Here is a 27,986-nt window from a genome sequence, read left to right as displayed (position 1 = left end):
CTACTATTTTTAGTGACGCACATGCTAGGTGACGGGCGTGTGGGCATGCACTGTTGGGGATTATGACTTGGTCCATCCCGTAGCAACTGTAAAGTTGCATACTTTATTGAAACTATATGATACTTATATGTTTTAGAAAGAGTTTCTGTAAATTGGGCTGAATGCCATGTTTGGGCCTTGCACCAGTGCTGTTTGGACCCTTAGGGGCTGTTTCTTACTATCTTCTCATTATTTTCGATTGAAAATCTATACTCGGCCATGTTTATAATTGTTTACCGCATAACTCAGTTTTATGACTCTATTTTGATGCATATAAATGGTTTGGGCCGAATGCCATATTTTACTGAAATGCCCGAGTGGCTTGAGAGGTTTATGACTGAGTGAGGCCGAGGGCCTGATTTGTGAGGATATTTATGGGATCAGGTTGCACGCCGCAGCATGTTGATATCGGCTGAGGGCCTGATTGTGAGGATGAGTGTGGATCGAGGCTGCGCGCCTGCAGCATACTTTATTATTATAGCACGTGAGTTGTCTGTGCAACACGTGAGTTGTCCGTGCAGATTATAGCGCTTGGGCTGAAGGAGCCCCTCCGGAGTCTGTACACACCCCCAGTGAGCGCAGGTACCTACTGAGTGCGAGTGCCGAGTGCTGAGTGACTGGGAGGCATGAGTGATTGTGAGGTATGCCCGAGTGGCAAAGAGTAACTGTGAGGTATGCCCGAGTGGCACGAGTACTTTGAGATTTGCCCGAGGGGATGTATATGAGTGATATTTTGCCCGAGGGGCTATTTATGATTTCATCATTTTGCTCACCTTTGCATTTTTCTTCTGTCTGAAAACTATTGAAAAAATATCTTTAAATAATTTTTACTGGAACTGGGTTTAAACGAGATATTTTGATTCAAACCCTGATTTTAAAAGCATGTAGTATTTTACTGACATTTCCTGATATGAACATTATATGCTTTATTGCTCGTCACTACTGCTCAGTCTTTATTTATTATTGTTACTTACTGAGTTGGCGTACTCATGTTACTCCCTGCACCTTGTGTGCAGATCCAGGTGTAGCTGGACATTATAGCGGTTGTTGATTATTTTGGTTGTAGATTTTCTCGGGGATAGCAAGGAAGCTACTTGGCGACCGCAGCCCTTGCTCTTCTCCCTCTTATCTTCCTCTAGTTGTATTTAGCTATTTTTCAGGTTGAGTTAGCCTTGATATTGTTAGACATAATATAGTAGATGCTCATGACTAGTCACACCCTAATATTGGGCTTTTTCTTCCGCACTTTTATTTTGATTGGAACTCCTTTACGAAGGTTTTTATGTTAAATAATATTGGAATTATCTTTGAAATAAAAATATCAGTTTTTTTTTGGAAATGAGTCGACTTGACTAGTTCCACGATAGGCGCTATCACGACAGGGGTTAGTTTGGGTCGTGACACAGGGGGTGTAGGTGTCTGATCATCGAATCCAGTTATGTGTGTCCTCACCATCTGTGAGAGAATAGAAAGAAAATAGTTTAGAACTTCGAAGTCAACAAATGTGCATGATAAAGAATTAAAGAAGTGAACATTTTTCTAACAGTTCCATAGCCTCCCGAAGATAAGTACAAACGTCTCTATATCGATCCGCGAAACTCTACTAAACCTGCTTGTGATTCATAACACCCATGAACATAGAGCATTGATACCAACTTGTCACCATCCTAAATTCCTTTCGTAGGATGTCGTGATGACACCTAATCTCTAAGACTAGGTAAGCCTATCAATTATGCAGAATAGCTGAATATAAATATGAAACTCAATTCTTAACAACTGAAATAAATAATAACGGCAACTTAAATAATCACTGATGTAGGGAATCTGGGATCTACGGATGCTGGCAGATGTACCTTGAAGTCTCCGCATACAGTCTAATTCACTGATGTTTGGTCTGATGGGAAGTACCTGGATCTGCAAAAAAAGATGTGCAGAATCATAGTATGAGTACACCACAGCGGTACCCAATAAGTGCCAAGCCTAACCTCGGTAGAGTAGTGACGAGGCCAGGTCGGGCCCTACTAGAATAAGGTCGGGCCCTACTAGAATAATAAAAGACAGGGTGAAAAGTTTAACATTATAATAATAAAAATAACAATGAGAATAAATCAAGTAGTATGTCACAATTTAACTACACATAATAAGGGCAACCAATAACTCACGGAAGGAAAACAAAAACTTATAACTTTAAGGAAATTATCAAAATAACCAAAGGCAAATGCAGCCATAAAAAAATATCAACAAGGGCACTCCCGAGGTACCGCCTCGTAGTTGTCACACCCTTTTTTTTACCTTACTAACCCTCTTTAAAAATGATAAAATTGGTTTTTGAAGCTCAAAAAAGTTTTCAATTTGAAAGTGACAAAAGATTGTTTAAAAGAGATTTTACCATAGTCGCCACTTGACATGTAATCTCGGTGTGCCAAGTCACCATTTAAAAGCAATTTTCCCTTAAAAATATATTTGACTCTAAACCAGTTTGCACCAGAGATTCTAGATAGGGGGTTCATTTGACTCAGGGAGAAGGTGTTAGGCATTCATCGAGTCCCATGAAAATTATGGTTTCGCACATGATCTAGTTGGCTTTAAAGAATATCCGGACTAAGATAAGAAATACACAAATTGAAAATAAATAGCGGAAGAGGTTCGAGGTCGTCCCTTTCTAATAAAAGATAATAAAATAAGTCTTACTAGCCTATACTATGCCTCCACTGATGATGTCACGACCTCCATTTACATTCGCTTCGGGACATACCCCTGATAAAAAAGTATAAAATATATATACAAACTCTACGGGGCATCCTCAAATGAATTAATCAACTAAAGGGGCGACCTCTGACCTCGAATGAAAGAAATCTTAAACGTTATAATATATGCCTCCTAACTCCGAATGAGATCCTAAAAGTTGCCTATTTGTTTAATTCTTGCTGTCCTACAGCAATTGTTAATTCGAACCAACCCCAAAGACGTGCCTGAAACAATGAAAAGGCTCTAACTGTTCCAAACATGGCCATAAGCAACTTTCAATTTATTATCATTTCCATGGACTTACATGTATAGTTAATTATATCAATAACCACTTTCATCAATGAGATAAATAATAAATAAACTAAAAGATAAGCTAACCCTCACTAAATAAGACAAATGCAAAGTTCATTAAAAGCAAAATGCAAACAGAGAATCAACCAAACATTCCATTCAAACATCAACAAGAGCAACGAAACCAAAGATTAGGTAGAGTTAGAAAATAGACCTCACGCAGCCGCAACAATCAAATTAATTGACAGAACCACAAGCTCGGATTAAGAGAATCGAGTGTTTGTTCCGCAAGGGACTAGAATTTGGAATCGCGAACAAGACAACCTCTTGAAACGAAACCTACTGATTTGGTCGACTCGATTGAAAAGCGGTATAGCCTGGTAATTCAGAGTGATTGAACAAAGCTATAGTAGAGGGTGGTGAGACTCGATTATTTTTGGTATTGGGGTGAAGCTCGGACGAAGACCTATGGAGACGGCTATAAAACCATGATGAAACTGCCGATGGTTTACTTGGATGAAGGGTATTTCAAAGATGTATTACATAGTGTTGATGAAGAGCACTGACGATTTTGTGAGCTCAGTGGAATGCCTATCTTCTCTCTCGTTTTTGGACTGAAAGATTGTCCGCCTCTCTCTCTCTTGCTATCTCATCGTGTGTCTCTCTTAGGGTCCTTCTCCATTAGGGGTTTGGTATTAATTGTATTTTTATATTGTGGGTAGATAGGATATGGGCCATTGGGTGAGGAGATATTGGATGGCCAAGATTAAAAGGCACTAGGTCGGGTAGGGCAGATGAGTCAGCGGGTATAGGCTAAGAGGAGTGGGTTAGATTGGTTGAATTGGGTTTAAAAGAACATGGACATCCTAAAATTAAAATAAAATCTATACTATAAAATACAAAACTAATTCTAATTAACAATATTATATTGTGAAACTATTTTTGGTATTTTTTCAAGATTATATAAAAATAAAAGTTGAGTAAAATAAAAATCCTAGTAAAATAGTATGACTACAAAATATTAATGATATATAAAATATGCGAAATTACTAATATATCTCGAAGACGTGGCGGGTCAAAAATTACGTGCTTACAGCTGCCCCTCTTTGCTTGAAAATGCGAAGTATTTTTTAGCAAAGAAACAAGTAAGTGGCGTAATTGATTTCTGACCCGACACTTATTCAGAAGAAAGAAAGATGGATAAAAGATTGTGACCGAGCCCTGATATCTGAGATGCCTACATATCCTTGGCTATAAAGGAATCAGGCTACATGTAGTTCAGAAGTGAGAAGAGCGATGGAGTATACCGAGGTGGAGAGCCAATTGAGGTGTCGTCGAGGTTAAGGTCCGCGATTCCTGCCATTACATCAAAAATAAAAGGAAAAATTACAGCGAAAATAAAAGAAAAACACAAGATCCTATCTACTTCTTGTCTCAAATCTTCCTTGAATCTCCACTTGATCCTTCAACATGAAACTGAAAATTTACCTTATTCTTCAGGTGGGCATCATGCTGACTTGAATTTGAAGAAAATTGAAAGTTGACACTGTTCTTCAGGCGGGCATCCTGCTGCTTGCACTTGAAATAAACTTGAACTTAGAGTAGACTTGAGCTTGCAAACCATGTTCTTCAGGCGGCTCGTGCAACTTCTGATTTGAATTGAAAAACTGGAGGTTACCCCTATTCTTCAGGCGGGCTCCTGATATTTCTTGAACTTGAAAATTGAAAGTTGACCCTGTTCTTCAGGCGGGCTCCTGATGCTTCTCTAACTTGAACTTGAAAACTGAACGTTGACCATGTTTTTTAGGCGGGATCCTCCTGCTTGATCTTGAACGAAATTGAAAGTTGACCCTGTTCTTCAGGCGGGCTCCTGATGCCTCTCTGACTTGAACTTAAAACCAATTTCTGAAATATTGCCCCTCGTTCTCCAGGTGGGTGCCTACAAACAAAACAAACAAAATTTTCTGCCCCAGTTTGCACTAGGAAGATTTATGAGTTGTTAGCAAAGATGTAAATCACCTATGCCATTGATGAAAGATGCAATGATGAGAGTAAAACTAAAGACACCTTGAGACTAAGTGTCTCGATTCATTCCGAAATCTCTCCGAACTCGAACCGACTACCTCGACAAGTCACAATACAGTTATAAAGTACAGAATGAGCAGTAAATTGGGGAATGGAGCTACAACTCTCAAAACGACCGACCGGATCGTTACAAAGACTTCTAGTACTTAAACCTCCAATAAGTACTAAATTTAGGCATCATTTGCCACATCATTATTAGCTATTGCCTGTCCCACCATCCTCATAATAGACAATCGTATTATCCTTTAACTTAATAGGAGTAATAATTGTGTTTTGTGAAAATACATGGAAAAAATTACTTAATTGATCGATAACATTAATGAAAATAAAGAAAATTTATATAAATTGGATTTCTAATACCTGGAAACATATATATGATCTTTGCAAAAATTTATGGTAAATCATATACTCCATATTGAAACTTCATGATCTACTCATTATTATATACTTCTTGGAAAAGGAAGAGGAGAGTGCTCGACCACGAAATATGTATATGTATAAACTATAAATGATGAAGAGACGTGCAGGACGGCACCATGAGGTCAATATTGAGGAAAATCCGATCAGAGGTTTGGGGTTTCTGCTATGAAAATGGAGAAAATTTCAATAGGGACCATTTTTTTACTTAGTGGATTCTGTAGGACGCAAATTTAAATTAATCACGCCAATAAGTACCGGATATACACAGGATGGTTATATAAAAAGGTAAAATATATATTAATTATTTGATTCCTTACTATCTCAGCCTAGTTATAAGTTCAATTTAGGGCCTCCCGTAGTGAATGAAAACACATAATTGGCCTAAGCCAACATAAAAAGATTGAATCTTTCAGAGATCTGACTTTCACTAATCCCATGCAACTAATTTGGCTGGGGTTCTTGGCTCAATATTTTCAGACATAATTTTAGACCATAAGTTACTTATTTTCCGAAACTACAATTGGTAGATCTTGAAAGCAAGTATTTACATGTTTATAGATCCAATTAGCACAATATATTGATTGTTTCTTCGTAAGATGTGTTTACGAATAATAATGTTTACTTACCTAATTGTACCATAAAGCTAGCTGGTGGGGCACTATGTATCTCTAGGGTTATTAAGAGATCATAATACAAGTGGTTGCGATTAGTTTAAAGTTATACTTTACATCTGAATGATTAAGCATCATTATATACTAAAAAATGACACTTGATCCAATAATTTCCCTGTAGATATATATCCAATGAGACCAATTAATGAAACATATATTTGTTATTAATCATCCTACTATATTAGAAGCACACCTTAAGTTAAAAGTTAATTTACAATAATATTCTTTAAAAATTGAGTGACATGTTTACCCTTAATAACAAAATTACTCTTTCCAATTCTAAAGTTTTTGTTTATTTTACTACTTACATTGACATTTAGTGAATTTATTAATACATTATATACACATAAATCTACACGTTTTTCAGAGTTAATGTTTTAGAATTTCTATGGACTTTCGTGTCTTCAATAGCTAACTTTTGCAATTCCTTACCCGTTTATCTTCTGTTGCTGCTCTCTCAATATTAACTTTTCAAATTGTAACTCAATAGAGGTTGTCTTATTTCTTGTCCAGCCTCTTAAGCCCCTCAGTTGACATCGTGAGTCTCTTTCCGGGCTATATAGCAACAGGCTGAACTTCCCCAACTAGTAGAACTAATGGGGTCTGATACCCATGAGCCATCTGCTCTGGAGTATGAGTAGCGGGAGTTTGGGCACCTCCCCGGTTTAAGAAACGGCTGGTGCTATAGAAAATATACCGGCCTAGGCCACACTCTCCAAAGGACCAACCAAGCGGACTAGGGGGTCCTAGAGTACCGGGGTAGTAATAAACCCCTCTGGGATCTGAGTTGGCCCTACTGGCTCGGTCGGAACAGGGATCTCCTCCTCCTGCTCTATCTGAGGCTCAACATCAGGTGTCGCTGTGTGTGCTCTAGGCTGAGCTCTGCCTCTACCTTGACCCCCGCCTCTACCCCGAGTAGTGACTCCAGTCTGGGGCTCCGGCTCCTGATCACCTGAACGTGTCCTACCCATCTGTGAGAGAATAGAAGAGTAAATGTTCAAACTTTGAAATTAACAAACCCACACGACAAGAATGCAAGAAAGTGAAGTTTCCTAATATTTCGGTAGCCTTTTGAAGATAAGTACAGACGTCTCCGTACCGATCCATAAGACTCTACTAAACTTGCTCATGACTCGTGATACCTAGGCAACCTAGTGCTTTTATATCAACTTGTCACAACCCAACCTCCCACTGGAGTCGTGACGGCGCGCAACACCTCTTGCTAGGCAAGCCAACACTTTCACAATAACAATAAATTAAGTTAACTAAACTTAATGGTCTTAACAACGAAAAAATCATAAAATATCTAAAAATAGCAACAACAGTGCAACTACAACCAACCCGTGTCAATGAGTACATGAGCACTACAAAATCTCAAAATACATGGCTAAATCCTCAATACAAAATTGTCTGAACGATAGAACAATAATGACTGAAATAAACCAAAAGAGAACTTCAAGGTCTGTGAATGACATAGCAGCTACCTCGTAGTCTCCACAAGCTAGAACCGGTGCAAAATCTATATAAAAAAAAAAAAGGAATCACATACAAACACATGCACAGGTACATTTCTGCAGTCAAGTGAAGCATAATTTAAGAAGTCATGTATTAAGTAATAAAAACTATCTCTGGTAAACATTATGCATGAAAAATTGGTAAGCATCGTTTGTAGTATCAAATTCAAAATCTTATCAAGTATGCGATTGGTTTGTGAGCTCTCATCCAACTGAAGGAACTTGATTATTAAATTTTATTGTCAAGTTTATACTTTTATATATGGAGAATTTATTTTACCAATTATAATTAGAATGTAAAGTTTATTATACTGTATACGGTCGAAATAGATTTCGGTCTTAGCACGTCCGATCGAGTTAGAATGATGATCTATCGAAGTAAGATCCCGAAGGTGGAATAAATTAACCTCGAACCTAGGGAGGCCGATCCGTGTCGAGTTCGATATCATTATCAAACTCGAATCGAAATCGAACCATGATGCAGAGTAGATCTATCGTGCTGATAATCTAGAGACCAACCAACATTGACCTTGAATCAATTCGAGGGCTTGAGCCAGGATCGGGCTCGAACCAAGATCACGAGCTCGAGTCGAAATCAAGCTCAAACCAAAATCGAGGGTTCTAAGCAAGATCGAGCTCGCAGACAAAAGCCGTTTCAATCCCACTAGAGAGAATCTTGGCAGAAATTATGAAAAAACTGACTTATCATGGGTCTCCCACTGAATGTTTATTTTATTATGCTTAGAGTCAAATCCCTCCACTATAAAAGGGCTTGGTTACCATTTCTGTAAGACAAGTTTTTCTCATGCTTACATTGTAATAAAAGCACTATATTCTTCTACAGTAAAGAATCGTTCTTTCAGATTTCTTAGATTGATTCTATTTGTTGAATCCTAAGGTTTATTGTTCCTGACAACCTTATCTATTTCGCATTCTCTACAATCTATATTTACATTTCTATTTATCATTACATTTTGTGTTAAGTTACGGCACATATCCTCGGAACTGCGTATAAATTCAACTTTATCCATTTTTCGGGTAAACAGTTTGGCGCCCACTGTGGGACCGAGGATAACAGTGGTTATTTGATACAAATCTGACAAAACACGCCATTGTGCTTTGCACTTATTTCCGAAAACATCTTGAATTTCGGATCAGCTACGAATAACCCCCAATCAAATGGCTTCACTGATCGATAACGAAGCCGGCCTTCAAGATGAAACCAACAACTTGGCACCCGGGGCCGGAAGGCCAATTAACAATGGCACCGACGCTCGAATCGAAGTACCCGAAATTCGAGCCGAAATACCATTGGATGTCAATTCACAAATAGTTTTGGAGGCGAATCAGTGTTCCGAACCAGAAAAAAGCATTCAAGGCGGTACTCGATCCGTAGCCCGAGACACCCAAAATGCGAGGGAAATCGGGGCCAGCTTACGTATGATCTTCGAGATGCTACAAGCCCAACAAGTAGTGATAGCTCAGCTACATATCCAAACTCGTGCACAAAGCAGGCCGGATTCCAATCCACTTCGAGAAGTCACCCCCAGAACAGAGCCCGCCATAGTGAAATCTAACAAGCAAGAATCGGGGACTACTCCCGAAATTACTAAATTGCTCGAGAAACTCACAAAACGAGTCAAAGCCAATGACAAGATGGTGGAAACGTACAATGCCAGGGTCGATCAAATCTTGGGGGCTCCACCAATGATAAAGGGGCTTGATTCGAAAAAAATCATACAAAAGCCTTTTCCGTCGAGTGCGGCGTCGAAGCCAATCCCCAAAATATTCCGTATGCCCGAAATTCCCAAATATAACGGTACGACCGATCCTAACGAATATGTCACCTCTTACACATGTGCCATAAAAGGTAACGATTTGGAGGACGATGAGATCGAATCCGTGTTGTTGAAAAAGTTCGGGGAGACCCTCTCGAAGGGAGCTATGATCTGGTACCACAATTTACCGCCGAATTCCATCGATTATTTTGCCATGTTAGCAGATTCATTCGTAAAGGCACATGCTGGTGCCATAAAGGTTACAACAAGAAAATCAGACCTCTTCAAAGTAAAGCAAAGGGAGAATGAAATGCTGAGGGAATTCGTATCCCGATTTTAAATGGAACGCATGGAATTACCCCCGGTCACAGATGATTGGGCCGTACAAGCTTTCACCCAAGGGTTGAACGAGCTAAGTTCGACAACATCACATCAGCTGAAATAAAATTTGATCGAGTATCCAGCGATAACTTGGGCAGATGTACACAACCGATACCAATCAAAAATTAGGGTCGAGGATGATCAGTTGGGGGCTCCGTACGGACCCGTTCATCAAAACAGGACAGTTACTAAAAACCAAAAGGAGATCGATAGAGAACAAAGGACGAACAGAGATCGATATCGACCGTACGTTGCAGATCGGGTGAACAACGGTTCAGCATGCAATGCAGTTCGGAATAATCGAAGGATTGATAGAGGACAAAATTATCGGGGGCTTATTAGTAAGAACGGCTTTGATAAATATGTCGATCCTATAGAAGGACCTCGATTATCAGAATATAACTTCAGCGTTGGTGCATCCGCTATCGTGTCAGCCATCGGACGCATCAAAGACATAAAATGGCCGTGACCCATGCAGACTGATCCTGCCCGAAGAAATCCCAATCAAACGTACGAATATCATGGTACCCATGGCCACAGAACGGAAGATTGCACGCAACTAAGAGAGGAAATAGCTCGCTTATTTAACAAAGGGCACCTTCGGGAATTTCTGAGTCATAGGGCGAAGAACCATTTTAAAAACAGGATTTTCAGCAAGCAAAACGAGCAAGAAGAACCGCAGCACGTCATCCACATGATCATCGGCGGTATCGATACCCCTCAGGGACCAGTGCTTAAACGCACTAAAACATCGATGGTGAGGGAAAAGCGATCTCGGATTCAAGATTACGCACCCATGGGGACTTTGTCCTTTTATGATGAAGATGCAGAAGGGGTCATCCAACCTCACAATGACGCACTGGTAATATCCGTACTCATGAATAAAACTAAAATTAAGCGTGTGTTAATCGATCCAGGTAGCTCGTCCAACATCATCCGATTGAAGGTAGTAGAGCAGCTCGGCCTGCACGATCAGATCGTACCCGCAACTCTAGTTCTAAACGAGTTCAATATGGCATGTGAAACCACCAATGGTGAGATAATCCTACCAATAAACGTGGCCGGAACCATCCAGGAAATAAAGTATCACGTGATCGAAGGCGATATGAGATACAACGCCCTTTTCGAAAAACCATGGATCCACAACATGAGAGCTGTACCTTCGACCCTACACCAGGCCCTCAAATTCCCGACATCGAAAGGTGTCAAAATGGTATACGGAGAACAACCAGCCATAAAGGAAATGTTCGTCGTCAACGAAACTTAACCAATATCCTCACTTTCGCCGATAAGAAGATCGGGTCCGGAAGGAGAACGGGACACCAAATAGCAATCACAGACATCGGCTTCAACCCAGCCAAACAACCAGAAAATAGAAGAGGATGATGATCAAAGGGTCCCTCGATCTTTCATGATTCCCGATGACTCCAACGCCACCAAATCAACAATCGAGGAGCTAGAGCGAGTCACATTAATCGAGCAATGGCCCGAGTGAAAGGTATACTTGGGAACGGGGTTGAGCCCCGAACTCAGGAAGAAATTCGTTCAATTTCTTATCGATAATATCGATTGTTTTACCTGGTCCCATTTAGATATAACAGGTATCCTGCTGGACATAACGACACATCGGCTAAGTTTGGACCCCAGTTCAGACCGGTGAAGCAAAAGAGAAGACTCTAGTCCGAGAGAAAGCACGCATTCATAAAGGACGAGGTAACCAAGCTTCTCAAAGTAGGGTCCATTCGGGAGGTGAAATATCCCGAATGGCTAGCCAACGTACTTGTAGTCCCTAAAAAGGGAACAAACTTAGAATGTGTGTGGACTATAAGGATTTGAACAAAGCATGCCTCAAAGATTCCTTTCCACTGCCCAACATCGATCGTATGATCGATTCCACGGTCGGCCACGAGATCCTCACTTTTCTCGATGCCTATTCCGGGTATAATCAAATCCAGATGAACTCGGAGGACCAGGAAAAGACTTCATTTGTCACCAGATATGGAACATATTATTATAATGTGATGCCCTTCGGGCTAAAAAATGCAGGGGCTACTTACCAACGCCTAGTAAATAAAATGTTCGAAGAAAAAATGGGAAAATCAATGGAAGTTTATATTGATGACATGTTAGTTAAATCCCGGCGCGCAGAGGACCATTTGACCTATTTGCAGGAAATGTTCGAAATTTTGAGGAAATACAAAATGAAGCTCAATCCCGAAAAATGCGCTTTTGGGGTCGGTTCGGGCAAGTTCCTCGGCTTCATAGTGTCACATCGGGGAATAGAGATTAACCTCGATAAAATCAAGGCTATTGAAGACATCGTCATCATTGACAACGTGAAGGCCGTACAAAGGCTAACAGGTCGGATTGCAGCCTTAGGCCGGTTCATTTCAAGATCATCTGACCGAAGTCACAAATTTTTCTCTCTACTCAAAAAGAAGAACGATTTTGCTTGGACCCTGGAGTGCCAACAAGCATTATAGGAACTAAAGCAATATCTATCAAGCCCACCACTACTCCACACTCCAAAAATAGATGAAAAACTTTATTTGTACTTGGCAGTATCGAAAGTCGCCGTAAACAGTGTCCTAGTTCGAGAAGAGCAAGGTACGCAATTTTCCATTTATTATACGAGTCGAACCTTAGGAGAAGCGGAAACTAGATATCCGCTCCTAGAAAAACTGGCACTTGCACTAATAAGCGCCTCAAGAAAGTTAAGGCTGTACTTTCAATGTCATCTCATATGTGTGTTAACCACTTACCCGCTTCGTAATATTTTGCACAACCCCGAATTATCAGGCCGACTGGCCAAATGGGTCGTCGAACTCAGTGGGTACGATATCAAATATCAACCCCATACGGCCATCAAATCTCAAATTTTAGCAGACTTCATGGCCGATTTCATGCCAACCCTCGTACCCGAAGTCAAAAAAGAACTCCTGTTGAAATCAGGTACATCATCGGGGGTATGGACCCTTTTTTACGGACGGGGCTTCGAACGTGAAAGGGTCCGGGCTGGGCATAGTTTTGAAACCACCCACGGGTAACACTATTAGGCAATCTATTAAAACTATTAGGTTAACTAACAACGAGGCCGAGTATGAAGCCATGATTGTAGGTCTCGATCTAGCTAGAAACTTGGGAGCAGAAGTCATTGAAGCCAATTGCGAATCCTTGCTGATGGTGAGTCAAGTAAACAAAACCTTCGAAGTTCGAGAAGGTAGAATGCAAAGGTATTTAGATAAACTGCTTGTCACCTTGCACCATTTCAAACAATAGACTTTACGGCATGTACCACGGGAACAGAATAATGACTCGGACTCGGGGAATGTTGTTCAACTTTCGAGATAGGTAATCGAAGAAGGTCACGCCGAAATAAATTCTACAAGCTTAACCTGGGATTGGAGAAACAAGTATATTGAATACTTGAAGAGCGGAAAACTCCCATCGGACCCCAAAGATTCCAAAACCCTGCAGACTAAAGCTGCTCGATTCACGTTGGCTTCGGACGGAACGATGTACCGAAGAACATTTGATGGACCGTTGGCAGTATGCTTGGGTCCGGGAGATACGGATTACATCCTACGGGAAGTGCACGAGGGTACTTGCGGGAATCACTTTGGAGCCGATACATTAGTTCGAAAAATAATCAGAGCAGGGTATTATTGGATCGATATGGGCAAAGATGCAAAGGAATTTGTTCGTAAATGTGACAAATGTCAAAGGTTTGCACTGATGATCCACCAACCCGGAGAGCAACTCCACTCAGTCATATCCCCATGGTCATTCATGAAGTGGGGAATGAATATCGTCGGCCCTCTACCATCGACCCCAGGTAAAGCCAAATTCATTTTATTTATGACTGACTATTTTTCTAAATGGGTTGAAGCGCAGGCGTTCGAGAAAATAAGAGAGAAATAAGTTATAGATTTTATTTGGGATCATATCATATGCCGATTCGGGATACCCGCCGAAATAGTGTATGACAATGGAAAATAATTCGTTGGCAGCAAAGTAACAAGATTCCTCAAAGACCACAAGATAAGAAGGATACTATCAACGCCATACCACCCCAGTGGGAATGGACAGGCAGAATCAACGAACAAAATTGTCGTTCAAAACTTAAAGAAGAGGTTGAACGACGCTAAAGGGACATGGAGAGAAATCCTGCCCGAAGTTCTTTGGGCATATCGGACGACGTTAAAATCCAGTACGGGGGCGACCCCATTCTCCTTAGTATATGGGTCTGAAGCATTGATAACAGTCAAAGTTGGTGAACCCAGTGCCAGATTTAGATTCGAAATGGAAGAATCAAATAACGAAGCTATGAATACCAGCCTCGAACTATCGAACGAAAGACGAGAAGTTGCTCTCGTCCAATTGGCCGCCCAAAAGCAGCGAATCAAAAGATATTATAATCGAAGAACCAAGCTCCGCCATTTCAAGCCTAGGGACTTAGTGTTAAGAAAAATTACCATCAATACCCGAAATCTGAACGAAGGAAAGCTAGGACCGAATTGGGAAGGACCATATCAGGTGCTCGAGAACATCGGAAAGGGATCGTACAGGCTCGGCATTATAAACGGCAAACAGCTATCAAGCAGCTGGAATGTATCACATCTAAAACGGTACTACTGCTAAGGTATGACCTTTCCATATTCATTTATACTTCAAAACTGACCCCTGCAGAAGTCTGAAAAAGGGCTAAGATGGATCTCTCGCTTGAAAGCACGCGTTGCACTCTTTTTCCCTTAGACCGGTTTTATCCCAAATGAGTTTTTCGGCAAGGTTTTTAATGAGGCAACCATTGATCGTGCAGCATTTACAACAATATCTGAGGCCTCGCAAGAGAGTTATTTCACAACAACGGGGTTCCAATAGGAAAAATTGTAAGAGCCAAATGGTCGAAGCGAACCATGCTCATATAGATTGGCCCAAACCCAGGCATGTAATAACGTGCAAAGAAAGTCCTCCTCTTTACCGATATATTATATCCAAGAAATATTCCTCTATTTGGAGATTTATTATGCAATCAGAATTAAGATAAACTCGACGACTAAGCCTACGGGCTACTTTTATTTCGAGTTCGAGCAAACACTCACTCGACCATTACGCCTACGGGCTACATTGCTTCGAGTTCGAATCATTCACTCGACTAAGCCTACGGGCTACTTTTATTTCGAGTTCAAGCAAACACTCACTCGACCATTATGCCTACGGGCTACATTGCTTCGAGTTCGAATCATTCACTCGACTAAGCCTACGGGCTACTTTTATTTCGAGTTCGAGCAAACACTCACTCGACCATTACGCCTACGGGCTACATTGCTTCGAGTTCGAATCATTCACTCGACTAAGCCTACGGGCTACTTTTATTTTGAGTTCGAGCAAGCACTCACTCGACCATTATGCCTACGGGCTATATTTCTTCAAGATCGAATCATTGACTCAACTAATAAGCCTAGGGGCTACATCAATCCGAGTTTGAGTGAGCGCTCGTTCGGATACAGAGGCTACGAAGTCCAAATTTGATCAAGTTATTTAAATCATTGTGAAAACATTCATAAGGCATGAATAAAATCCTCACAAGACAGGAAACAAAAACAGAAGAAAGTCGGCAAAAAGGAGATATATCTATATACAGATTTATCTGCATGGGTGATTACAACGTAAAAACTAAGAACTAAACTTCTCGGTCAGGAGCGATCTCTTCTTTATCAGGCTCCGCCCTATTTTCGGATTCGCTTTTGCTCCCATCATCATCATCATCGTCATCATCATCGCCATCAGAAACTAGAGCTTCAGCATCGGCTTCGAGTTCTTTGGCCCTTTTTATCTCTTCAGCGAGATCAAAACCACGAGCATGGATCTCCTCGAGAGTTTTCCTTCGGGATCGGCACTTTGCAAGTTCGGCGACCCAATGTGCTCGAGTATCGGCAGACTCGACTGCCTCTCTTGCCTGGACTTGGGCAGCTTCAGCATCGGCCCGATAGACGGCCACGAGCGCATCCGCTTTGGCCTTTGCCTTTTCGGCATCAGATTCGGCCTTGGCAAGTACAGAGGCCAACCGAGCCTCAAGCTCCTCAATTCTTCTTGCTTGAACCAGGCTTTTTTCCTTCATTTTCTGAAGTTGGGTTTCGGACGATGATAACTGGGCTCGAGCAGTCTCTTTTTCTGCAACAAAGCGGTCCATATCTTCTTTCCACCGCAAAGACTCCGTTCTTATCACGTCGACCTCCTCACGAAGCTTCTCGATCATCTCGAGTTTTTGCTGCAGCTGTGAGACCGAAATATTAGCTATCGTTCCGGTATCAAGCCCATAGGCTTTCAAAAGCATCATTACCTTCTCAGACAAATCGGTCTGATCTCGATAAGCCTTGGCCAGCTCAGCTCGGAGGTCTTTTATTTCCTCTTCTCTCTGCCCTAAGGAAAGTCTAAGGGAGTTCCTCTCGTCAGTGCCCGTTGTAGGTCGGCCTCATATCGATGCAGCTCATTTTGGGATCGAGAACATTGTTCTCGATGAACTACCGCTGCCTATAAAGAAACAAGAAGCGAAGTTAACAAAAAATAAACATAAAGATAGTACCGACAAAGTAATTTTAAAAGCTCACCTGATTCAAAGCTTGCCGCAATCCGTGAAAAAGATCGGATTCATCGCCAGCACCGGCAACGTCTTTAATGACGGTAAACAGGTCACGAAAGGGATCTTCTTCATCATGAGGCCTGTCTAGATCGAGGGCTCCCAGAGCTTAAGCTTCCCGAATCACCCTTGCGGAAAAAGCGGGAAAGGTAGGTGAATCCTCGATTGTTGCTGCCCCAAATGAATCGCCTGGATCATTCTCCTCGGTTCGAAGGGGTTCGAGGGCCTCCTTAGTCGTATCCCCTGCCCGTTGACTCCGATGAGATACGTCTTCAATATTCGATAGTTCGGGGACTCTACCCGAATCTTTCTCCGGTATATCCTCAGTTCGAGACGGAGCCTCATGGAGCATCATCGATCCAGCCGCCGATGAGGCATTGGTGGTTCTCTTCGTTCGGACCGCCAGCGCGGACTCATCATTTTCTTCTTCTTCTTCATCCCTTAGGCGCAGAACGGATTCCACGGTCAAAGGAATGACATTTTTGTTCGTCTTATGAGCCATCCTCTTCTTCGGTTTTGGATTTTCGGGAACGGAGGCTCTTTTCCTTTTATTTTCCTTCACCGGCTTTGGGACAGAGGCCGAAATTTCCTCATCATTGGACAAGGGCCTCAAAATCGCATCTTTACCCAAACCTGCATATGGAAAACCTTAATAAAATACTTTGAAAACCACCTCGTTCAGATCATCAAAGAGTACGAGAAATGAGCTTACCATGATTTTTGGCCTCCCACCGACCCTTTGACAAATCACGCCATAAGCGCTCGGTGTATGTGAAGGTCAAAACTAGGGCTCGTACCCAGTTCTTGAGATCGGGAACTGCTCCGGGCATCCAGGGAATCGCTACATCACGAAAAGAGGAGTGTCGATGAGAGAATAAATGAAAGAACAAAGTAGAAGTAACAGCAAGATCACACTTACGTTTCATATTCCACTCCTCGGGAAAGGGCATCTTTTCAGTCGGAATCAGGTCCGAAGTCCTTACTCGAACGAACCTGCCCATCCAACCTCGGTCCTTATCCTCGTCAATACTCGAGAACATAGCCTTGGTAGCCCGACGCTGAATTTTTATTAACCCTCCTCAAAAAAGTCGAGGACGGTACAATCGGATAAGATGGTCGAGGGTGAACGGCATCCCCTCGATTTTGCTCACAAAATATCGGATCAGGATAACGATCCGTCACAAAGAATGATGGACCTGGCCTAGGGTTACCAGGTATTGACGACATAAGTCAATAATAACGGAATCGAGGGGACCTAAAGTGAAAGGGTAAGTATACACATTCAAAAACCCTTTCATATAAGAAGTGATATCTTCGTCAGGGGTGGGAATTATTACTTCTTTTTCACCCCAATTGCAATCCTTCTTTAGCTGTTTGAGGTGCTTCTCGATTATCGAACACATGTACCTCGATACCGGCTCACACCGGCTAGGAACCGATGAACCTTTATCGACCTTAAAATCTGAAGTAAGAATACATGCCCCGGGAACACACTCCTCAGGTCGTGGTTCTGCCGGTGTCTCATCGGCGGCACACTGTGAAGATGAAGCCTTCTCTTTCTGAAGAATGGTTTGTGATGTTTTCGCCATTTTCGAATCTAAAGGCGAGGAATAGAAGAAAGTGACAAAGATTTGGTAGAATTGAAGAGGGGCTTTTGCAGAAAGAAATCACAGATTTACTGGTAAGTTGGAGAGTACGAAGAAGAACTTGGAAAATTTGGAAGATAGAAGATGTAAAAGTGGTAAAAGATAAAAGAAAGGGTTATTTATAGGTTCAAGCGATGGCAGTTCAGTATCAGCGGTGGCCGACCACCACCTGACATGCATTAAATGCCTTGAAAGACTAAACCGACAGCTACCAGATGCGTCGTAGTCGAACCCGATGGAAACGTTAGGTTATAATCCGATCGAGCCGTTAAAAAATCATATCGTTTCTCGTCACATTCTTTCTAAGAAACGAGGGGACTATCTGTATACGGTCGAAATAGATTTCAGCCTTAGCACGTCCGATCGAGTTAGAATGATGATCTATCGAAGTAAGATCCCGAAGGTGGAACAAATTAACCTCGAACCCGGGGAGGCCGATCCGTGTCGAGTTCGATATCATTATCAAGCTCGAATCGAAATCGAACCATGATGCAGAGTAGATCTATCGTGCTCGAACCAAGATCACGAGCTCGAGTCGAAATCAAGCTCAAACCAAAATCGAGGGTTCTAAGCAAGATCGAGCTCGCAGACAAAAGCCGTTGCAATCCCACTAGAGAGAATCTTGGCAGAAATTGTGAAAAAGTTGACTTATCATGGAACTCCCACTAAATATTTATTTTATTATGCTTAGAACCAAATCCCTCCATTATAAAAGGGCTTGGTTACCATTTCTGTAAGACAAGTTTTTCTCAGGCTTACACTGTAATAAAAGCACTATATTCTTCTACAGTAAAGAATCGTTCTTTCAGATTTCTTAGATTGATTCTATTTGTTGAATCCTAAGGTTCATTGCTCCTGACAACCTTATTTATTTCGCATTCTCTACAATCTATATTTACATTTCTATTTATCATTATATTTTGTGTTAAGTTACGCCACATATCCTCGGAACTGCGTATAAATTTAACTCTATCCATTTTTCGGGTAAATATATACATTTCTTTTTAATATCATGTGTTTGAGGCGAACGAAGATTCATATAACTTACGACAGAAGCATCGGGTTGATCATGATGGTATCTGTTTATTTTGGTTCCTATTTTTCATGCATAATTGTTAATTTAAAAAGTAGATATGTTTATTATATGCATGTTTTATAAATGTACGAGTATGTATTTGTCTTTAAATGAAAGTACTACATCAATAAAGTAGAATCAACGTTTATAATTTTTCTAACTTTATATTTTTATTTTTATTTTATAGTTCAACGAAAGTAATAAAATAAGTGTATGGTTAACGTTTTATCATTTTGCGACTCAAATCTCATGTAATGTATTTTGGAATAAACGTGCAACACATTTTTCCAAAGACTTGTTAGTTAATAAGTTCATTAGCAGTTATAAGTATTTGTGGCAAAAAACCATGCAAGGTATAAACGATATATAGGGGGATAATGACAATATGACATCATAATCAAAATGGTCATGAACCTTGAAGTTTAGTAAAGGATGATTCTTATTCCAACAATTCTTCGTGCTAATTCAGAAAGAATTGATAATACAAACAAATTAAAGGAGGATACAACAAATACAAGCCAGTTGCTCAATTTCACATTTCTTTTTGAGCAACAATTTATTATGTTGATGCTACTTATAAATTGACAATTCAAATCGGTATATATAGTAATACACAACAAAGTCGATATTATAAGATTAAAACAAAATCAAAGACCAGAAGTGAATGGCACGTTGGTGGCTGGCAACCAAGAATTTCCAGCAATGAAATTAGCAGGTGTGAATTTGGATGCCTCAGCAGCACTTGTAATAACACGATAACCACCCCATTTAACCCTATTTGCAGTTGACGAGCCAGGACCAGTGTTCAAGTATTCTCCATAGTACAATGTTTTCAGCGCGAAAGTACCACTCCATGGCATCCAACCATCTGGTTGAATCAAGCTATCGAGGAACGTTTTCATGACAACAGTACGTGAATATTGTTTCCATGGCCTTCCTAAATATGTCTTAACTGAGTTTTTAGAAGCCTTTAAATCCGAAGCAGCTGTGACTCTACAATTGTGAATTGAAATTCCAGTGTTTTGGTTTGGATCACTTCTCCCTTGTGCTGTCACAGTGTTGGTCTTGTTTGGAGGATCTCTAGCAAAAATGTTACAATTTTGTAACACAACTGCTGCGTTTCCGAATATGAAATCAACTGTACCATAAATATCACATTCTCTGTAAAATTGTCTATCAGAGTGGACATAAAGAGTGTCTTGGTACCCCTCAAAACTACATTGATAAAATACTGAAAGGTCTGAGCCAGATCGAAGAGCTACTGCTTGGTGGTTTGTGGGCCCAGCAGTGTTCCTAATTGTTATGCCTCGACAAATAAATCCATCACCGACAACGGCTGAGATTAAGAAATAAGAGGAGACAAAAATATCAGCAAATGCATATCTATACAAATTATTATACGAGTACTCCTTTATTTTCTCTTTTTGAAAGTACGAACCAGTGATACTTAATTAACTGTCAAATCATACTTTTCTAAGGGCTAACCAATTAGACGGCTTTTAAGGCACTAATAATCCGTTAGATAGCCTTTGTCTATATGCACATCTAAGATTTTCCATTAAAAAAATTTCATTTGTCAAATACTTAGGGAAAAAAAAGGAATAAAATAAAACATATACCACATACGTCTACTGATTGTTACCGCGCGTTGCCTCCTAATTAATTATAACTAATGAATAATTGCCAATAATTCTCAATTTACTCTACTTTTTTTCTTTTTCGTTTCTATTTCAAGTTTGACCTAGAATTAATTAGTCGATTAAAACGATTTGTGTAAATACCAAGTACAAATAAACCAATTAGATAAAGCAAAAGCTCATTCATTTTGCTTTCGTACTTACCAACAGTGGCTGATTTGAAGGTGGTGGATCCTCCTCCAACACTCTTGCTTCCTGTGATAATTGTCTTTCCAATTCCATCTCCAACTAACATTATATTCTTCAACTTAGATCCTAAATCCACATTTTCGCTGTAAATTCCTGCCTTCACATATATCACAAACCTTGCACTTCCTTTCCTCTTGCCAGCAGCAGCAACAGCTTCTTTCACAGTCTTGAAATTCCCCGAACCATCTTTTGCAACAACTATATTAGCCTGAGATGCTGGAGAAGATGATTGCAATAGTTTCCGATCACCAAGTGCAACCCAAGTTGGAAAACCATCTACTTGAGTTGCAGTTGGCTCAGTATAGTAACCATGGTTCAAAGACAAAGTGTTACTAATTAAAGATGAAACATTATTTGACATTAATGGCATCACATAATCCGTGACCCCAAGTTCTTCAAAACCAGCTCTGCATGTTTCGAGGTTGGTTAAGGCTGTACTTAACCATGATTGAGCATCAGCAGCTGTGCATTTAGTATTTGGACCAACTGTGCTTTTGATCTTGTGGATAGTATTTTCATATAGTTCAAGACAATCAGCCCATGCAGCTTTTTCACGCTCGTTACGACATTTTGAACCTAGTGAATATGCGTTCGTTTGGGCACGTAAGGCACGGTCTAGGGCTAATTCTAGTGACACTTTGAGAAAATCGGATTTTTTGTTGATAGGAGTTGAATATTTAGGATTTTGTGTCAAGAAGTATTCACAAGGTTGTGGGTGAGGTGTTTGGATACACCAAAATTTTATGGCTGCCTGAGAGTAGCCATTGGTGGATGGGAAAAAGAAAGAAGACACAAATAAAAGTGGGAAAATCAAATAGATATTGGACATTGTTATGTATGTCATGTAATGAGGGAAAATAAGGAGTTTAATGCTACTATGTTTTTGAGAGACAATTGTGATTATATTTGCTGCCATTTGGCTTCTTTATATAGATATATAGATGGAGGGAAACAAGGGATGGTCAAAAACTAGGTTAGGTGATGCGTGATGGGGACGCACTATCCTTATTTCTTCATTTTGAGTTAAATTATTGATTCATGGTCAACGATAAGAATAATAGTGGCAGGAATGAACTTAATTTGGTGCTCAGATTCTATGAGGTTTTATGAAATTAAGAAACTATAATATACTCATAAAAAAGATAGAAAACAGTCTGCTTTTAGTGTATATTTGTTGAATTGACAATGATACAAATGAAGAAAACAAATTACAAAACAGGAAGCTAGACGCGTCTGTGATTATTTTTTCTTGCACTTAGTATCAAAGAAACCGTGTTAGTAATATGTTTCTGGGCAGCTTAATTCTACTATAATATGTGGGTGAATGAGAATATGAGGACATTTCTTGTTAATCCCCTTTTCCTATATTGATTACTCTGTTTTCTTTTTCTATCCTGGATAAGGTGCTCCACGAACTTGCTGTTCGTTCGCATTTATGAGTGGTTAATGATTAATTGGATGGTCGCTATAGTAGTATTATTTTTTAGTTTAATAATTTTTTTTATATATTTTCAGTGTTATTTAATTTGTAATAGCATATTAGTTTCTGGATCAATTTATACTAGGGGTGGACGTCGGTCGGTTCGGATCGATTTTGTAGAAGTTCGGTTCGGTTTATTCGATTTTCGGTTTAGGATTTTAATAACCAAAATCGAACCCAAAAACTTCGGTTCAATTTGGTTTATTCATGTTCGGTTCGATTTTCGGTTTCAAGCCATGGCAAAAATGTTACGAAACAACGAAAATAGATTTCTTGTTGACAGAAAAAGACAAAAGAAATAAGAAATCTTATCAAATACACGAAAAAAATAAGAATCTTTATGCAAGAAAAATCATTCTACATTACAAAAAACATAAAAGAAAATAGTATTAGCAGTATCTTGCGTTAAGCTTGCGTTGGTGCAAAATATTTAAAGCTAAACTATAAAAAGTCAAAATCTTCCTAGTTTAAATTTTTGTTTTAACATACATTAATCTGGCATGATTCAAATTTTTCGCTCGTTTGAAAAGTAACAAGTAAGTTTTATTTGATAAGTTTCATATTGGAATTGTTACTTGTTGTCATTTTGTGTTTCTCTTTTTATTGATATTCCGTGATAGTCTTTTAGTTTTTATGTATTTATGTGATTTTTGGTAGTTAATTTCTTTTTTTAACTAGTATATACAAATCCATTATTCAGATGGATCAAATTTCCTACGATACATGTTTTTTTGTAAAAGATATATCGATCTTGGATAAGGTGACATGCTATAGGTCTGACACACCCAATGGATTGGGTTTCTTTAGGTTGAGAATTAGTTTTGAGCTTTAAGACTAAGAAAGAGTAACAGATTAAGGGACTAAGAGTCCAAAAGCTAGTAAAAAACTTCGATTTTCTGTTTAACCGAAAATCGAACTGTTAAAATCGATCACCGAACTTTTAAAAACTATAAATCGCAAACCGGCCGAATAAACCGAAAAACCGAAATCGAATAAACCGAAATTTTTGGTTCGACCGATTTTTTCGGTTCGATCGACATTATGCTCACCCCTTATTTATACTTATCATGAAATTCTATTACTAGTATTACCTTAAAATATCCTAATTATGTAATTATTTTTTATACCGGTCTTCAACTTATCATTCTTTTTTATGTTTTGCTGTCTGATAACTAACGCAAGATCAGGCATTTCAAGCTGTCTAGCTTCTAGTAACTACCTTAACCAATTCAAGATCTATAGCTAGTAAAAATGATGTAAAAGCGAACTACAGTCGAACCTCCATGCAATGGCATTTTTATATATCAATAATTTACAATAAAAGTTAAGTTTTTTTCAGAATAAAGTTTTTATGTTATATTTTATCTCTTTATAACAAATTATTTAAAACAACAACATCCATAGTTAAGTTTTTTTCAGAATAAAGTTTTTATGTTATATTTTATCTCTTTATAACAAATTATTTAAAACAACAACATCCATTTGTATAGCAATACGCTCTTTGTAAAGTTACCGCTCTATAACAGTCGTGTAATATTTCTAAGATTACTAACAATAAGTTTGGCTTCAAGAAAAAGCATACAGATACAACTTTGCTGAAAATTTGGACATAAATTTTTACTAATTCAAGCATTATATCTTTAGTAAGAGATTAAAATCTATGAAACAAGCTAAATTACTGGATTTTTCTATCAATCTTGAAAGAATTTGATTTTTAAGTAAATTTAAAATGCGTGCTTTAGAGTTTAAATCATTGCACGTTTAGTAAAATTTAAATATTGAATTAGTAAAATATGCATATCTTTTGAGATTTTAAATTTGAATAATTTTCTTATCTTTTATATATGACTAGAAAAAATATTTGATTTTTGAACAATTTTTGTAATAGCCATAACACATATAAATGTTAACTGTTGTTACATGTGTATAAATACCATTCACTATAAAAACAAAGAATATCACAAGCTACAATATAGTGTCACAACTCCATATGCTGTTAGTTTGACTCTAATAAGTCACGCCCAAGCTCTATATGTATCACAATTATATATGTAAAGGGTGGCCTTAAGATAAAATCGTACCTCCTGTCGTTTCCATGTTTTAGTGATTTCTCAAGAATGTTTAAAAATGGCATGTTATTTGTTCAATTCTTCCATGTCAACGTCAATATTCCTAATAGAAATTTAATGATCAACTTCTAAAATTTACTTTGACCTACTTGGCAATTTTCATTTCTAGTGCTCCATATGGCAGGTTTTTCCATGGTAGCGTTGCGTGATACTTGCAGCTTCCGATTAAATAGAGCTTTCATTATCGTCGGCCTTAATTAGAAGGTAGTAATCATTTTTACTCACCAAATTTACTTAAAAGGGTACAGTAACATTGCCAAGCACGTAACTTCACTTCCCTTTTCTGGTAGTAATATATGTGCAGAAAAGATCTCTATCAATTATTTTCAACACTTAGAAAACAAACTTGACGAGACAAATGAAATTAAAGGTGTAGAGTCCAGTAGTTTGCAATTATATATTTTTTTCTCCAATTGTATATACGTAGTTCAGTTGAAAGTAATTAATGAGTTCAGTTAAAATTCGCTTATACGAACTAGTGGAGAAAATATTCAAGTAATTGTGTTCAGAGCCGAATGTAGAGTATATTTTATGGGTTTATCTGAACCCAATAGCAAATAAGCACAAACAATAAATTTCAAACCACTAAATCAAATGGGATATAGTAGAACTCTAAACTCGAAACCATAAAATTTAATTATGGATCCGCGTTTGTCTTCTAACTAGGGGTGTCAATGAATATTATAAAACCGACTAAAACGACTGAACTGCACCATACCGTACCGAACCGAATTTTAGGTTTCTTTTAATAAAATCGTAGGTTTTTATATAAATCTATAATTGTACTGATAATTAGGGTAGCTTTTTATTTTATGAAAATAAACCGAAAAAATATCGAACCGTACCAAATAAATTTACAATGTGAATAATATATTTATATATTAAATTTAAAAATAATAAAATATTAAATTTTTTCTTGGGCCTTGGAATTATGAAACAGTTAGAAACCAACAAGTAATTAAACTCAAAATCTTAATTCTCAAACCTATTATGCTACTCCTATTGAAACTAAATTATTTCTTGTTCACTAGCAAGACACAAGGTATTGTAGCGATTATGATCAGTAGCAAACTATAATGTATTGAATATATTTCTTTTCGTATGATTTTGATTTATCTTTTTGAATATTTAATCTTGTATAAACTTTATTCTTGAATCTCAGCTTAGTTAAATTTTTTTTTTTACTCGTGTGATTTATATTATTTTTGTATTTGCTTAGTTTCTTTTATGCTGATGTAGAATAGTTAATGGAACTATACTCTAGTCATCTTTTATATTTTCTTAATTCATCACCTTTTAAACTATAAAAATGTCTAAAGAGTTCTACTAAATCCTATAAAAGTACGTATGTTATTGCATTCTACTTCTACTAGTAACTTTTACATGACATTAAAAAAATTATTGAAAATTTAACGAACCATACCGATACCGAAGAGAAACCAACATGATTGGGACGGTTTCGAAAAGTCTAGTTTTGGTTATATATAATAGAATAACCGAAAAATTAATATTATACAAATTTTATAAAATAACCGGCCGAACTGAATCATTGTTACCCCTTACTTCTAACTATGTTAAGACATATCAAGAAACCCAGATTAGAAACAATTTTTTCCCGTCTATTGTCGTACCTATTAGACGAGAAAGTTCCATTTAGTTAAGATACTCTTAGAAAATGCACGTCTTTCAAAAGGAAAGCATGAATAAATAACTAATTATAAGGAAAATGAGAATCTCAGTTGGCATCAGAAAACAAATCTATCCACCCACCCTAATTTTTAATTGACAGCCTCACCTATAGGAAGCGGGTCTTATTGGGTTGCTACAAATTCATGACTCTTATAAAAGAAAAAGTTCAATAAATATACAAATGTTAAAAATAAAGTCGGTTATTCCATTGAATATATCATTTTTAAGATTGTCAATAAAGAGGATGATTTTGAAAATTTTGTTGGTATTGAATCAGTCTTTTATTTTGAAATATGATTTAAGAATAACCTTTACTATAGTCTAAAAGATATATACCATATTCGTTGATTCGCTCTAATTTAGTAATTAATAAGTATAATTTTCCAATGTAAAAACTTCTTCATCGTATATATGCATGTATGGGTGTACATGGATCGGATTGGTAAATAAAAACCAAACCAACTATATCGATTTGGATTGGTTTGGTTTAGTAGGATTTTTCTGATTTATCTAAATTTTTTTTGTTACATGAATATTATTCGAATCTTACTTTATTACAGTTTTGATAAGTAAATATAGTATATGTTTAGCAAAAATTAAAATAACTGACAAACATATGATCTATTAAAATATTTTTATGAGAGAATTTTCTTAATAACACATGATAGTTATTTTCTTAGTCATCTAACAATAATATTTGGTTGATGTATGCTTTCAAGATTAACCGAATTTAATAATTAAATATAATGATCAATATGATATCTAAATAATGATATATATTCTATTTAATTTTAAATTATCGAAATACCATTTCAAAATAGAAAAAGATATAAGAATTTAATAGATCTTGACATATGAATATGGAAGAACAAAGAGATTGACGCATTTCAATAACAATTAATAAGAAAGTGACGATACAACCCATTATTTAAAGTGAATAAAAATGGAACACTTTATAAATCTATTAAATATTATATCCCATAAAAGAATTCCAAAAAAATTTAAATATTTTATAAAAAAATTCTATATAAAGTTCTAATATATATATATATATATATATATATATATATATATATATATATATATATATATCGGTTTGGTTCGGATTTTTTACTCAATACCAAACTTAATCGAGTTTTTTTAATAAATTTGGTTTGACTTTTCGATTTGATACGGTTTCCTAGTTCGGTTTGAACACCCTTATATGTACGGATAATTTTATTATTTCGGGTAGACATCGATAATGGTTGTGGATTAAATTTGACGTGTTACCTAACTTGAAACTTGAAAGGAACAAAGAAATAAAGGGGCTAAAAAGTGGTTTTCCTTTTTTGCCGTTTGGCCACCCCGGCTTCTGCAGGAATTTCAGTTGTTGGAATTGAAAATATTTAGGTGTTTCTATTATTAAAATAATGCAAGTTGCAAGATATTACAAGTCTCAAAGTCTAAACTAAAAAAAATCCAATCTGTAATCACAACAAAAATAATGATTGGATAGAGTTTTCTTGCTTTGG

General features: G+C 38.0%; 1 protein-coding gene and 1 long non-coding RNA gene across 2 annotated transcripts; both read right to left on the bottom strand.

The window, feature by feature from the left end:
- Window positions 1-1,642: 1,642 nt before the first annotated feature.
- On the bottom strand, window positions 1,643-4,657 carry LOC104113555 (uncharacterized). Its single transcript, XR_011415096.1, has 3 exons — window positions 4,567-4,657; window positions 4,386-4,434; window positions 1,643-1,953 (listed from the first exon to the last, which is right to left on the bottom strand). It is a non-coding gene; the product is annotated as an uncharacterized lncRNA (long non-coding RNA).
- A 15,052-nt stretch (window positions 4,658-19,709) lies between these two features.
- On the bottom strand, window positions 19,710-22,086 carry LOC104119012 (pectinesterase 2). The gene is made up of 2 exons (XM_009630401.3): window positions 21,130-22,086; window positions 19,710-20,624 (listed from the first exon to the last, which is right to left on the bottom strand). Exons 1-2 carry the CDS (start codon window positions 22,016-22,018, stop codon window positions 19,936-19,938), a joined length of 1,578 nt encoding a protein of 525 aa, XP_009628696.2. The 5' UTR covers window positions 22,019-22,086; the 3' UTR covers window positions 19,710-19,935.
- Between the last annotated feature and the right edge of the window lie 5,900 nt (window positions 22,087-27,986).

The sequence above is a fragment of the Nicotiana tomentosiformis genome, chromosome 1 (assembly GCF_000390325.3).
Source record: "Nicotiana tomentosiformis chromosome 1, ASM39032v3, whole genome shotgun sequence".
Classification (NCBI taxonomy): domain Eukaryota; kingdom Viridiplantae; phylum Streptophyta; class Magnoliopsida; order Solanales; family Solanaceae; genus Nicotiana; species Nicotiana tomentosiformis.
This window is presented reverse-complemented; position numbering and strand designations above follow the sequence as displayed.